Source organism: Microtus pennsylvanicus, chromosome 21, assembly GCF_037038515.1.
Source record: "Microtus pennsylvanicus isolate mMicPen1 chromosome 21, mMicPen1.hap1, whole genome shotgun sequence".
Taxonomy (NCBI): Eukaryota; Metazoa; Chordata; class Mammalia; order Rodentia; family Cricetidae; genus Microtus; species Microtus pennsylvanicus.
In genome coordinates, this window is record NC_134599.1 from 17,910,354 (window position 1) to 17,924,711 (window position 14,358).

Sequence of the window (14,358 nt, forward strand, 5' to 3'; positions counted from 1 at the left end):
GGCTGAATGTCTAAATAAGGATTTTTGCCAATTCCAAGCCCTGCTAACTGATGAAGTTGTCAGAAAAAAGATCTAATGATGCTTGAAAATGCAGGGAGTGAGCCAGCTGCCAAATTGCCCTCCCAGCTCTGACTCGACATCAGGGAGCCTGGACCCTCCCACTGGGGCCGGGCGGGGTGGGGGTGGGGGGGAGCTTGAGGAGCTGGAGGTTGAGACTGACTTCAGTCCTGCTTTGGACTGATGAGCTGTTAACCCCTTTGATCATCCCTGCTGCCAAGGAGGGAACTACTTCTTCCTCAAAGTTACCTTGTAGATTAAATGAAGTGAGGCATGAGTTACATCCTGCTAGGCACAGCTCAAGTTTCAGGACTGTTAGGGGCTGGGCTGGAGCAGCCAGCTGGCCTGAGCTGGGCCTAGTAGACCGTGCCTTGCAGCCCTTGAGGGAGCAGAGAAACCAAGATTGCGGGTTTCATTTGGAGAGGCAATGGGTCTCTGGTCGACCCCTAGTATTTATTTATCTCTGAGATCCAGCTGCTTGTCTTGGATGGGTGGAAAGCTCCAAGTGACCTCAGGCCCCTGGAGGTGGTGCTTCAGGGTGGGAGCCTGGGAGTCCAGCAGGCTCTTTGTTCTCTCTCTCTCTTTTTTTTTTTCCTCAGTGGAACATTCGCCCCACTCAGGAGTCTGGGTACTAGGGGTGGAGCCCAGTCTGGGGACTCCGGAATCAGACAATTCCCAGGCCTGCCCCAGGAGCCAGAGAGACTGGGTGCTAAGGGCGGAGAGGCTACCATCATATGGAGACTTGCGTAGAAGCCCTGACAACACAGAGACACACAAGTGTGACCTCCTGCCTGAGGAGGCCGTCCTGTAGAGTCAATCAGCAGCCACCCAGGCCAATAACATTCCCGTCCTGCTTCCTGCTCCCAACACTCGCGTGCACGCACACCCACTTTGGTGCCGTTTCCCCTAGAAGACGGAGAAGAGCAAATGAAATGCTTGTGTTCAAGTGTATTTGGGGGACTAGATGGCCTTGGGTCAGGCTTCCGACCACCTAGTTTCCTTGTCTGTAGGCATCCAAGTGCCTCAAAGAGTATGAGACTCAAACAGGCAGCCTGGGAAACAGCTCACAACCATATGACCCGGGGCAGTGGGCAGGCATATGGGGCTAGGCACTGGGATTGTCGCACCCATCCAATCTGTTGCTGTTTTAAATCTATTTATTTTTTATAGCGTGCCAGGAAATAGCTGAGGATGAGGGGGGCTCAGGACAGTGGCCTAAATACAGTCTAAGGATTATTACCAGGCCCAGCTGTCCCCTCCTGCTGCCGCTGAGTTTGCTGGATAACAATAACACTCCCTGGGCTGTCCTGGGTTTTAGGGGAGTCCTGTCAGCTCTTCATCTAGGGACCCCCTGATAGCGTGTTTCCTTGGGGTGTGGAGGTGTTCTGAAGGTAAAATGTGGACACCGCCTATGCTTGGAAGGGGAGAGGGGCACTGTCACACTGTGCGTCCCTTCTCATCTGCCAACTTTGACTTCACTTGTGAAGGCCCCTCTGCCTTAGGCTGTGCACGCGCAGTGGCCACCATGAGATGGTTGTGAGCAAGTCGATTGCTAAATATTCAGGGAGACCCTTAGCGTCCTGATTCCGGCTTCCTCCTGCCCCCACCTTTCCCCAGAGGACTAGAGGAATCACTCATACCTGAGCCATCTCACCTAGAAAAGAAGCCCAGAGACCTGAAGGCCTCTTCCAGCTCAGGACTCAGCAGGGTGAAGTCAGACGGCCACCTGCGGTAGCAGTTTGTACTAAGCCAAGGGTTCTAGCCAGGCTGAGGCATGCACCAGCCGAGCAGGGACCACTAGCAAAGTCTATTTGCAGGCTCTCTGAGTATTCAGCCACTGCCTTGGCCTAGACCCAGGACATATTAAGACATATTAAGAAGCTCCTCTGGAGGGGAGAGTGTGCTGCCTTGAGACCTGCCTGGCCCCCAGAAAGCCTTTCCTTAGGCCCTAAGAAGTGGAAAAGGACACAGATGGAGAACAAAGGTGTGTCTGGCTTGATCTGTCTGCAAGAGGCCATGCCCACAAGGTGAGCTGTATAGACCAACAGGGCACCATGTTTGGGCACTACGATCTGGACACTGAGCTTAGCAAAGAGGAAGTAACTGATGACCTTCTTGCTCTTTTCCCAGAGCTCCCAACAAGAGGCTCTGTAAGACCTGAGATTGCACACAGTGCTCAGCCAACTACGGATGTAGTCCCTCTACACCAGGCATTCTCCACCAAAAAGGAAAAAGAAAAGAAAAAAAAAGTCCCTCGTCCATGGTTCCTCCTATCTTATAATGAAAATAGAGAACAGCGGCAGAACCACTAGGGGTCCCCGGGCAGAGCCCTCCTGGAGGTGAGAGAGGATCCCAGTGGCCTGCAGGGCATCTGGTCGAGGATGGAAAGGGGACGCATACAGAATGAAAAGCATACAGAATGAGGAGCATACAGAATGAGGAACATACAGAATGAGGAGCATACAGAATGAGGACCATACAGAATGAGGACCATACAGAATGAGGAGCATACAGAATGAGGACCATACAGAATGAGGACCATACAGAATGAGGACCATACAGAATGAGGAGCATACAGAATGAGGACCATACAGAATGAGGACCATACAGAATGAGGAACATACAGAATGAGGAACATACAGAATGAGGACCATACAGAATGAGGAGCATACAGAATGAGGACCATACAGAATGAGGAACATACAGAATGAGGAACATACAGAATGAGGACCATACAGAATGAGGAACATACAGAATGAGGACCATACAGAATGAGGAGCATACAGAATGAGGACCATACAGAATGAGGACCATACAGAATGAGGAACATACAGAATGAGGACCATACAGAATGAGGACCATACAGAATGAGGACCATACAGAATGAGGAGCATACAGAATGAGGAGCATACAGAATGAGGAACATACAGAATGAGGACCATACAGAATGAGGAACATACAGAATGAGGACCATACAGAATGAGGACCATACAGAATGAGGAACATACAGAATGAGGAGCATACAGAATGAGGAACATACAGAATGAGGAGCATCAGGCATGGATGGGGCTCTGAGAACTCCACCCAAGCGGTGCATTGGCAGGTGTGGAGTCGGGAGGAGATGACAAAAGTTGGTGCAATAACTGCCATGTGTGGGACATGGCGGGAGTGACAGCAAGTTTGGCATTTGTGATACTTCACTTTACCCCCGAGCAGCGGACACTTGGACCTAACTTCACGCCCTCTGGCACTCAATGCAACGCAAAGGGATTTCTCAGAGCTACAAACAAACACAGACCACGAGGAGACGCCAGTTAACAGGCACACCTGTGGGGGAGCAAACACGTTGTGAGTGAACAGCAGAGAGAGAGAGACGAGAGATCAGGACCTGAGCCCACCCTCTCTAGGCTTGGGGTTTGCACGCCCTGGTAGTGCTGGAAAAAGAGGCCGCCCATGTGGACAGCTGGTGGCAAGTGTCTCAGAGCGTCTGAATTCTGGAGCCTTCTGCACTGTGTGCTGAGAGAACGCCATCTCCAGCCTTACCAAAGGTAGGGAAGCTTTGCTTGTGTGAGCTAATTAGCACCTGGGGGACACCAGACACCGCTGAAGGCTGGGAAGTGAATGAATAAGTGGATGTTAAACCCAGACTCATCCAGCCGGTTTCTCAACTTGGCTCTAGGATGCTGGCTCACAGAACACTCCCGTGTTTCTAGGGAATCCTCCGAAAAATGGCCCCTTCAACTCACTCTCCACTGGCACTCCAGTTGACAGACACCACCCACGGGCTCAAGCTTTGAAACAGGTTTTTGGCAACCATTTTGCGCTCTTCATTATGAGCAAGCGATTACCAGATATCCAAGGACGGCCTCTGGCATGAAAGGGAGGGCTCACAGCAGCTAATGGCAAAAAGCACCTCAAAGGGAAGGATCAGAGGCGATAACTGCATTCAGGGAAGGAAATGGGGAGGGTTTTACTCAAGAAAGGGAGAAGACAGAACACAAATGAGATCCTGGAAACCAAACACTTAAGCGGGAGAGTGAAAACCACATTGTGGTTGAAAGATAAGCGTTGAAGACGCAGTCTAGAAAGGAGAGAAGGCACAGTGAGTGTCTGTAGTGCAAGCAGGGGACCTCAGTGTGAGGCTCAGAGTCCATTGTCAAAAAGCCAGACGTGGTGGTCCATGCTTGCAATCCCAGCTATGGGGTGGTGGAGACAGACAGATTCCTGGAGCTGGCAGGACAGTCAGCCCAGACCTAGGGATGAGCCCCAGACCAATGAAAGACTCTAACCCAAACAACACTGTGCAGAGATGGCTCAGTGGGTAAGTGTTCTTTGCTCTGCTAGCTGAGTTTGAACCCCCAGCTCTCGTGTTAAAAAGCCAGGCATGGCTGCATGTGCCTGTAATCCCAACACCACAAAGCCAACGAATGAGAGCAACGCGTTCTCAGAAAGAAAGTGAGCATGAATGAAGAAGCAAAACAGCAGGACACACACATGCACACACACTCGCACATGCACACACACACATACACACATGCACACCCACGCACATGCACACACATGCACATACATATACACATACACACCCACGCACATGCACACACATGCACACACATATACACATGCACACACACACGCACATGTATACACATGCACACACACGCACATGCACACACATATACACATGCACACACACATGCACGCACACACACACACACAGAGACATACATATCGACATACACGCACATGCACACACACATGCACATACACACACAGAATCAGAAAACAGAAAGGCTTTGGATTTCTCACTAACAACAGTGAAAGCTAAACTGTAATCAAGTGATACTTCCCAAATCCTGAAGGAAAATGGTTTCCAATCTATAATCCAGTTCTATCTAAATGCTTAGTCAGGTGTAAAGGGACAATAAGGACATTTTCAGATGTGTAAGGGGTCACAAAACACTTAGCTCCCAGTGTTTTTTATCAGAAAGCGACTAAAGGATGTGCCCCACCAAAGCATAGGAGCGAAGGGAGAAGATGTGGAATCCGAAGGATGGGGAAGCAATGACACCTAGGATGCTGGCATGTTCTGCGTTCAAAGTGCAACCCTCTCCCAACGACAGCAAGTTACAAGGCACCAAGAAAAACTTCTCTAAGAAAAGGAAACAGAAACCCCTCCCTTCTGAACGCTCTCGGCGATTTAGACAATTGGTAGAGCCTTGATGAGGAGTTAATGATATGTACAAAGAAAACTAAGCAAAAACAATTATTATATCCAGAAAAAAATAACAACAAAAATGTGCAGAAAGGAAAGCTCATCACATTTTATTTCACAGCTTAGCCCCGGGGAGGGTACAGGGCCGTGGTGACCAAGACACCTGCTAATGGTTTGCACACCGAGGCTGTCTCCCGTCTCTGCTCACTGAGGGAGTTTAATCCCTGAAGCTTTATGTTAATGGTGTGGAGGAAGTAGAAAGCAATCCTAGTACAGAGCCCAGAAGTGAGGCTTTGGGGAAGTGATTAGATCAGATAAAATCATTCAGGTGGGGCCCTGTGAGTGAATTCTAGCGGCTTTCAAAGGAGAGGGAGAGACAGCCATGGGCTCCTGCTGTGATGTGATTTAGCCAAGGGGAGGCCCCTCATTGCAGCCTGCAGTTTCCAGAAATGAACTAAATAAACTTCTTGAATTCTCAGTGAAGTAGCCTGCTTCAAGTATTTTATTTAAAAAAAAAATAGCAAAAAGATTGACTACCCAATGCCAAATGTTCTTTTGCTTCAAATTATCCGATCACTACACTGGGAAGTCATGGGAGTGGGGTGACGCATGGGACATCTTGGGAGGGCAGAGAGCTAGACACCTACCTCCAGGAGGGTCAGAGGCTGAGAAGAGTAATCTAATGTTCTCTTTAGAGATCCTGGGGAGGGGGAGGGGGCAGGGAGATGCTGCAGATGGCCTGGCTAGGGCGTAAGCTGTCCCCACCCTTTTTCTCAGACAGCTCGCTCTGTCTTCTCTCAGGTTTTGCCACCCATCATCCCAGGTGGACACAAAGGCACCGGGCCAGGAAACCAGAAACCCGAGTCACGCCATGCCACACTCACAGTGTTTACAGAAAGCAGGGTCATTATTTACAGGAAGAGAAACATTGAGCTAATTGACTTTTAAAGACATCAAATACAGCAGACAAACAGAGCATAAAACCCCACGTGGAAAAGGGGCGCAGTGTCCCAACCAGTAGGCGTCTTTGTCCACAGGCTTTTCCGGCTATCTCTGCTACCGGGAACCTTCTCGTGCCTTGCTCTCTAAGTCACCAGCCCGCTTTTTCCATGATGAAAACCAATTAAGAAAACAAAGCTTCATTCTTCTCACACCATCCAAGTCCCCTAACCAAGTTAAACCAATCCCTAAAGTTCCCTGTCCCCCATCCCCACCTCCCCTGCCCCCCAGCTTCTCCAAGCCTGTCCCAGAAAAGGTTCTGGGTAGTGTGAGTAACAAGGCTCTGATCCCTGGGCTGCAGGGTTCCTCCACTTGCCCAAGTTTGTTAGATGCAGAAGGCAACAGGAGTGTAGGGGACAGGAATGTAGATTTCAGTCCAGCCTGAGGCCAGTGATATGGTGGTTGACAGCTGATGACAAAGGGGAAAAGATAAGACAAAAAGAGAGGCGATGACAGCAATAACAACTTCCACCAAGGCTCTTGTTCCTGGGGTGCGACTGTGTGTGTGTGTGTGTGTGTGTGTGTGTTTAATTACTTAATTTGTGGTGTATAGCTGTTGTGACACAGGATCTCCTGTAGCCCAGGCTGGCCTTGAACTCCTGATCCCCCCCCACACACTTTCAGCTCCAAGTTCTGGGATTACGGCATATGTTATCAGGTCTGGCTGAAATTAACATATTTTAAAAGTGAATTGATGGTGATTAGGGGTGACATATTTTTTTTGAATGTCCTTACTTGGGAAAATTGGAGGTTGATATCTCCAGTCCCTGCTGAAAATAGACTTCAGCTTCGGGATAAAAAGTCTGGGATACACTGTGAAGGACAATCCCGAAGAGAACAAGACTCACCCCAGAACCAGAGCTACAGACTCTGAGGAGACATCTAGTCCAGGTTCCCTTTGGTACCAAGCATATGCCAGAATACCCCTGCCAAGGGCCTCCTGGCATGATCTGTTTGGCTCCTTTTGGTGGTGGGGGGCTCATTCCCTGTGCAGCCTTGGCCATTAGAATGTATCTCCTTGTGCTGTTGAAAATTTACACAGCCCTTAGGCAGCTCTACTCCTGCCCACACTTTCTCATTCCTCGACCTTCTCCATCCTTGTATTTCAAACCCCTCTGGGTGCTGGTTCCGCAGCCACCTCTGCACCTGAGGGCCACGACTGCCACCATAGCATTGGTTGAATAACTACAACAATCGTCACTCAGTAGCCAGCTCCTCCTCCGAGGTCCCTGGCCTCATCTTTGAGGCAGCCTTACCCTCAGAGCCCATCCTGCTCCAGACAGAGGGAAGGTGTGGCCCTCACTGCATAGTGATAGCTCTGATCACTATTCCGCCAGGATCCGAATGACGTCTGCGGAAGTCTGAGTGTTGTGGCTTGTCAGCCCACCCCTGACTCTCACAAACCGTGGACAAATTTTAATTAAAACCTCAGAGTGACTGGGGAGTCCTTTCCTTGTGTACGTCTGGGCCTGGCCAAGCTGCCCTGGGGAAGGACAGGGCCTCTTCATAGCAGAGCCAGTCTCAAGCCATTGTTCCTAAGGAACCGAGAAGTGTGTTGGTAGTGGCAGAGCAGCAGGGGGTTGGGAGCCAGGAGCCTCCAAGCCACCCCACCACTCCTCCCATTTTACATAGGGGGAAACTGAGGACTCACCCGCTTGTCTGTCTGTCCTGGGAATATGGAGTCTAGGATTCAGCCTTGGTAAAGTAGAGAAAGCCAGAGGGAAACAGGCAGGTGACTCCTGCAGTGTGTTCAGCCTTTGACATTGTGAAATGACATAGTCATCCATAAACGTCATACTCAAGAACTGCACATATTCCAGAATGCCAAAGCCCAAATCAAAACAAACCAACAAATAAAAACAAAAAACAAAGCCCAGACTGTTTCAGGAGAGATTAGGCTTTGGTGAGGGACTTCATTCAACGCTGTCATTGCTGCACATGTCAGGTTGCAGGTTAGATATGCCTGAGGAGCTTCCTGCCTTAAGAAGGTTGGCAACACTGATGGACGGATGGACTGACGGATGGATGGACAGTCAAATGGATGGGCAGATGGATGGATGGATGGATAGATGGATGGATGGATGGATGGATGGATGGACGGACGAATGGATGGATGGATGGATGGATGGATGGATGGACGGACGGATAGAGGGATGGATGGACGGATAGAGGGATGGATGGACGGATAGAGGGATGGATGGACGGATAGAGGGATGGGTGGACGGACGGACGGACGGACGGATGGACTGATGGATGAATGAACAGACAAATGGATAGATGGATGGATGGACAGACAGACAGACGGACGGACAGATGGATAGAGGGATGGATGGATGGACAAATGGATAGATGGATGGATGGATGGACGGACGGACGGACAGACAGACGGATGGATGGATGGACAAATGGATAGATGGATGGATGGATGGATGGACAAATGGATAGATGGATGGATGGATGGATGGATGGACAAATGGATGTATGGAGGGAGGGAGGGAGGGAGGGAGGGAGGGAAGGATGGATGGGGAATTAATGGAAGAGCTGGAGTCAGAGTGTTCTCTTTAAACACCTAGAAATGGACAAAGGCAGGCTAGGGGACAGTCTCAGGCTCCCCGCCTTTCTCCTCCCAGCTTCTCATGGACTCTCTCAACCTCTCTATAAGAGTTCTAGTCTTGATATAGCATGAACAAAATACAGAGAGGACAGAAGAAGTCTGGGCAGATGCCCTGAAGGAGCCCCATGGCCCCTGGTGGTCCTGTGTGGGATTCCCCTACGTTTCTAATCTCCCCAGTTTTCGGTACAAAGGGCAGTAGAAGGAACGAGAAGGTACAGAGTCTCTGGCTCACTGAGGGGTGGAGTAAATGGTGAGCCCCAAAGGGCGGATCAGGGACTAATGGGATTGGGAGTAGGAGGCCTGTGAACGGGGCCAGTAAGATCTTCCAACTGGGCTACCACCTTCTAACGGGGAGACCTGGGGTGACTCTCACAGCCTGACTTGGTTGTCCTCATATGAGAGAGGGCAATGGTCAGTACACCTGTCTGGCCAGGTTTGATGGGGTGGGAGAGACAGAAATAAGTGAGAAGTATGTGAGGGCCACGTCCTGATGGGCCCCTTGCCTAGACATCCCAGAGCCCCTGGGAATGACATTCAGATGAGACTCTTCAACACTCAGCATGGACGGCCCACTCCGCGCTTGAAGGCCCGCTCCGCACTTGCCATACCTTCAGCCCCTCCCCATCCCGGACTCACCCTCAAAGCAGGAAGGGAGCTGACCTGGTCCATGGTCAGTGTGGCCTCCTTATAGTGCTTCCGTGAGGGGCAGAGCTTCAGGAAGGTCTTGTGGATACTGAGGAGAAAGGCATAGTGGTCACACAGGAATGAGAGGGGGCCATGGAAGTCCCCTGCTCATGTGTGTAGGGGTGTTTCAGTAAGAAAAGGGCACTAAGTGTGGGCTGACATGGAACGGGAAATATCCCCAGTCCTCCTGTCTTCGTACACAAATGAGCTGGGAACAAGGAAAGGAGAGGCTCGGTGTAACGTTCTGTCACGTGGGCCACATTCCACTCTGGAATGTCAGAGCTGGCAGGAGTGTCTGTCATGGCTCCTTCCAGCTCCTCAGGTACAAACGGAGGTATCCAGGTCCTCTTGTGGACATCCAGACACCCTCATCCTCAGCATGTATAAAGAGGTCACTTGGTGAACACAGGAGCCAGGTTTAAAATCCATGTACCCGAAGTCAGCTGGCAAACCTGACTTCCAAGCCGGAGAGCTGGTGACAAGAGGTCCCTGCAGACTGAAAACCTGAGCAAGCAATAAGGACGAACCCTATCCTAGGCAGAGACAAGATGATCTCTTAGCCTCTCACCCCATCCTGGACTGCAGGCTCTGTTCACCAGCAGGCTCTTGGGACTACAAGGCCAGGGACAGTGGCGGCCCGTGGAGGAGAGAGTAGACAGCAGACTGGGCAAAGCTGCGGGGTCTTGGTAAACTTAATGGTTCTGAGTCTTGTCTTCATCACTGAGTTAAGAGCCATCAGGACCTCTCTTGTCGTGCAAGTTCAGTATGAGTGAAATGAAGTGCATGAGTGTGTGTGCGTGTGTGTGTGTGTATGCATGCATGTGTTTGTGTGTGTACGTGTGCATGTGTGCGTGTGTGCACGCATGTGTGTTTGCATGTGTATGTATGTGTATGTGCACGTGTGTGTGTGCATGTGTGTCTGCATGTATGTGTGTTAAGGTGTAAATATGGTTTAAAATATGGGTATTTTTTACCCGCATAGATCTACATCCCTTCCTCCTCTTTGGGTTCTCCTGCACATCTGGCACTTTGTTCTTCTGGCTGTTGTACAACTCAAAGCTTGATAACGATGGAGGAAGCCCTCTCACCTCGCTCAGGCTTTTCATTCCAGCCGCATTTTTAGTTATTATTATATCCTTAGTGTGTGTGTGCGTGCGCACACACACACACACAAACACATGCCAGCCACTGCATGCATGTGGAAGTCAGAAGACACCCCTTAGAAGCTAGTTCTTCTTCTCCCTTGTGTCCCAGTGATTGACTCAGGTGTCCAGGGTTGGTGGTGACTACGTGACTTGCTAAGTCATCCCACCAGCCCTCAAGCCTCTTTTATGATCCCCTTATGCTTCAAAATTATCCTTCTCTCCGCTCCTTTTCTAGTCTGCCTTCCTCTGCTGAGTGCCAGGAGCTAGCAGTCAAATCCACATTCTGGAGCGAGTAACTCACAGCCCTCCATTGGCATCCCCACACGACACAGATGAATTTTAGTCAGTGGGGATTTAGTGACACGTGGCCAAGTGAAGAATTCGAGGGTGAGTCTATGATCAGAGAATCGGGGGTAGAGAAGGAGGCCATGGCAGTGCCCAACAACAGAGAATGCTGAGCCATCGTCTGGTTCCCTTTCAGTACTCCTCTTGTCACAGCTCATGGACTAGAAAAGTATCCTGTAAGCCATGGACACATGGAGGAAAAATAAGCCAAGATTCTGTTTGTCCACAATTCTGCCTAGCATTGCACTTTGAGAGGCTGATCTCCATCCGCTGCCACTGACTCCCTGGCCTTCAACCTTCCAAATGGGCTTGGGCCCAGGGGAAACCCCAGCAGGAAGTTGGAGTCCGTGAGAGAATAGTTAGGGTCCATCTCCCCATCCTCACAACCTCAGCACAGCCAAGTGTGCCCTTCCTGGAGGCCAACTACAGCAATTCCCACCTGCATCTGAGCACCTCAAGCCCTGGGCAGGGGTGGTGGGTCTTCAGACACCTCCCACACCCTTTGTGGTGCTTCTCCATGCTCCATCACCTCCCAGGATGAGATGCCACCTTTGAGATGCGGCTGAGGATACTGCCTTTGTCTTTCTGGGATGCTGACTAATAGACAGACAAACCCATGTGAATCCTTTTCCTTCCCTACTAAATGTGGTACCAGAGACCATAGACATGGGTTCTATGCCTGTCTGCCATTGGGTATGCTCTGTGCTGACTTGGGAGGGCCTGGCAAATGGGAGGTAGACCGGGGCTTGTAGATACACGGAGAGAGATACAGTCCTGCCAGTCTAATAAGGGACTCTAAATTGTCCCCAGAGGCTCTGTGTTAATTGTAAGCGAGAGCCAAAAAAGCAAGATGTGGGGAGGTTAGGAGAGAATTCTAAAGGTGTTAGGATGAGAGAAAGGTCATCTCAGATCAATAGGAAGAAAGAAAAAACATTCCTACTGGAGGTTCCCTGCTGACCTCTAAGGGGCAAAGGCAGTCACAGGCCAAAGGAGCGTTTTCTCACGATCATTGTTAGAATGGCTGCAAATCAACTTCCTTTCTTTCCTTTTTTACAGACGGGTCTCACTGTGTAGCCCTGGTTATCCTAAATCTCACCTCGTAGATCAAACCGGCCTTGAACTCATAGAGATCTGTCTGCCTCTGCCTCCAGAGTGTTGACATTAAAGGTGTGTGCCATCACATCCAGGCAAAAGACAGACTCACTTTTCACTAGGTGTGTGCTGGGAGTGTGTGTGTGTGTGTGTGTGTGTGTGTATACTAAGAATACATGTACCTACCAAGTTCAGATGTGGATGTCCACTGTCTTATTCTACCATTGTTCATCTTATTTTGGGGGGCAGGATCCTCACTGAACCCATATCTCACCAGTTAGACTATTGGTCAGAAAGCTGTAGGGATTCTGTCTCTGTCTTCCCACCTCTGAGTCAAAAACAATGCTCAGCATTTTCATGTGTGTTCTAGGGACGAAACTCCAGGTGTCATGTTTGTGTGGCAAGCACGTTACCAACAGAGCCATCTCCCCGGCTCTTCACTAGGTTTGAGCCCTCCTGGCCACACATGCTTGTGGTGCGTATGTAGAAGTGAGCGCTCTTCTGTGCTGTCTCCCCTTCAAGGGTTCACTCTTTGCCCCCAGGTGAGAGACCCTGTACACCCTTTCCCAGACTCTGAGCAAGGTTGTTGAACGGAGCCCTGCCCAGACTCCATGCCTCCCCAGACGGCCACAGGGACCAGCTGTCCACAGATGAATCACGGCTGCATCTCGGCTGCCACAGAATGTTCTCCTCCTCCAAATATGGATCAGCCAGCTCGAAATGGAGCTCTGAGTTAATCACTAATGGACTCAAAAGTCAAAGCCATTTGAGAAACTCACACGTTCAGCCTGCCAACAGCCAGGCAGCCTGGGTGGGGCTCACTTCCACTCTTGGCTCCCAGGCGAGAGAAAGGCTCAGAGTCTACTTAGCTGAGGGCTACCTCTTCGCGTGACCTTGGACCTGCCCCTCCCCTCCCCCGTTCCCCACAGCCTCAGTTTCTCGTAAGAAACAAGTGTCCGTGGTGACTCCCCTGCCCGCATCTCCACTCAGGCAACTGTGACTCTGAAGCCTGTACCCCTCTCTGACAACCTACCGTTGCTGCTTCTGAGACCTTTTAGTTTAGAGGGTCTCAAACGGGGCTCTGTTCAAACCTGTAGGGGATCTATAAATGGCTCTGTACCCTACTAGGTCTTGGGGTTCCTATTCACACCCAGGGCAATGCCCAGGTTCTACAAGCTTCCAGATGCCTCTCCTGGACCTGCAAGACCAAGATCAGAGATTTAATGTAAGTCCCTGTCTTGGCTCCAAGACTCAAACATGAAGATTTCTGTGTGTGACCCTGGGAGAATCACTGTCTTTCTCTGGGCCAGTTTCCAATCCTCTGCAGAAGGGAAACGATATGGTAACAACACCGTGTGTGCTCAGCCCTGAGCTGGGTGTGCACTGCTCACACAATGACATGTCATCTCCTTGGCCTTGTGATGACTTTGTGAGGTTGGCTGCTGAATCCTCTGACATTGTTTTCTAGTATGGAAACGGAGGCCCAGTCACATAGCTAGAAAAGGCCCAGTCACATAGCTAGAAAACAGCAGAGCTGAACCTAAACCCAGGCTCTCGGCTCCCAGGGAAAAAAACCTGTAATGTTCCATGTTCTGGATCTTCAGTTGCTCCAGGGAGCCCCAGAGGCTAATAGGTAGAACAAGGGATGGAGATTAGAAAGTCTGGAGAGTCTCCAGGATGCTAAGAAGAAAGAGTGGCTTCTTAAGAGGCTCAGGGGAGCATTTGTCTAGCAATGCTATGGCCAGTCCCCAACTGGAAGGAAGGAAGGAAGGAAGGAAGGAAGGAAGGAAGGAAGGAAGGAAGGAAGGGAGGGAGGGAGGGAGGGAGGGAGGGAGGGAGGGAGGGAGGGAGGGAGGGAGGAAGGACCAGCCTGAGCAGGGTCTAGGAACAAATGCTTCAACAGATCCAACCTTAACCAAGATTCCAGAGTGTCACAGATTCATCCAAGGGGCTCCGCCTGAGCCGGGCTGACCCAGCTCCAGTCACAGCATGTGGGTCTGGTGACTTGGCCTTCATGTGCTTATTCATGTGGCTGAGCAGGTGAGACATCTTACAACGGACTCCCTGCCTCCCCGCCTGCTATCGATCTCTTCATGGCTTTTATCAGGGGACCACCACAATTCCACTGAACCATCTCTGAGGCCACGTAAGCAAAACTGTTCAAAGGTGACCAGGACTTGGTCTGATCCAGCTTGATCTTAGCAACT

At 50.5% G+C, this 14,358-nt stretch overlaps 1 protein-coding gene across 1 annotated transcript in view; it reads right to left on the reverse strand.

The window, feature by feature from the left end:
• Window positions 1-14,358, reverse strand: part of Cib4 (calcium and integrin binding family member 4) — a 57,001-nt gene that overhangs the window by 37,670 nt on the left and 4,973 nt on the right. The window contains exon 3 of the mRNA XM_075955576.1: window positions 9,522-9,618. Coding sequence (XP_075811691.1) covers window positions 9,522-9,618 — 97 coding nt within the window. The remainder of the gene's footprint in view (window positions 1-9,521; window positions 9,619-14,358) is intronic.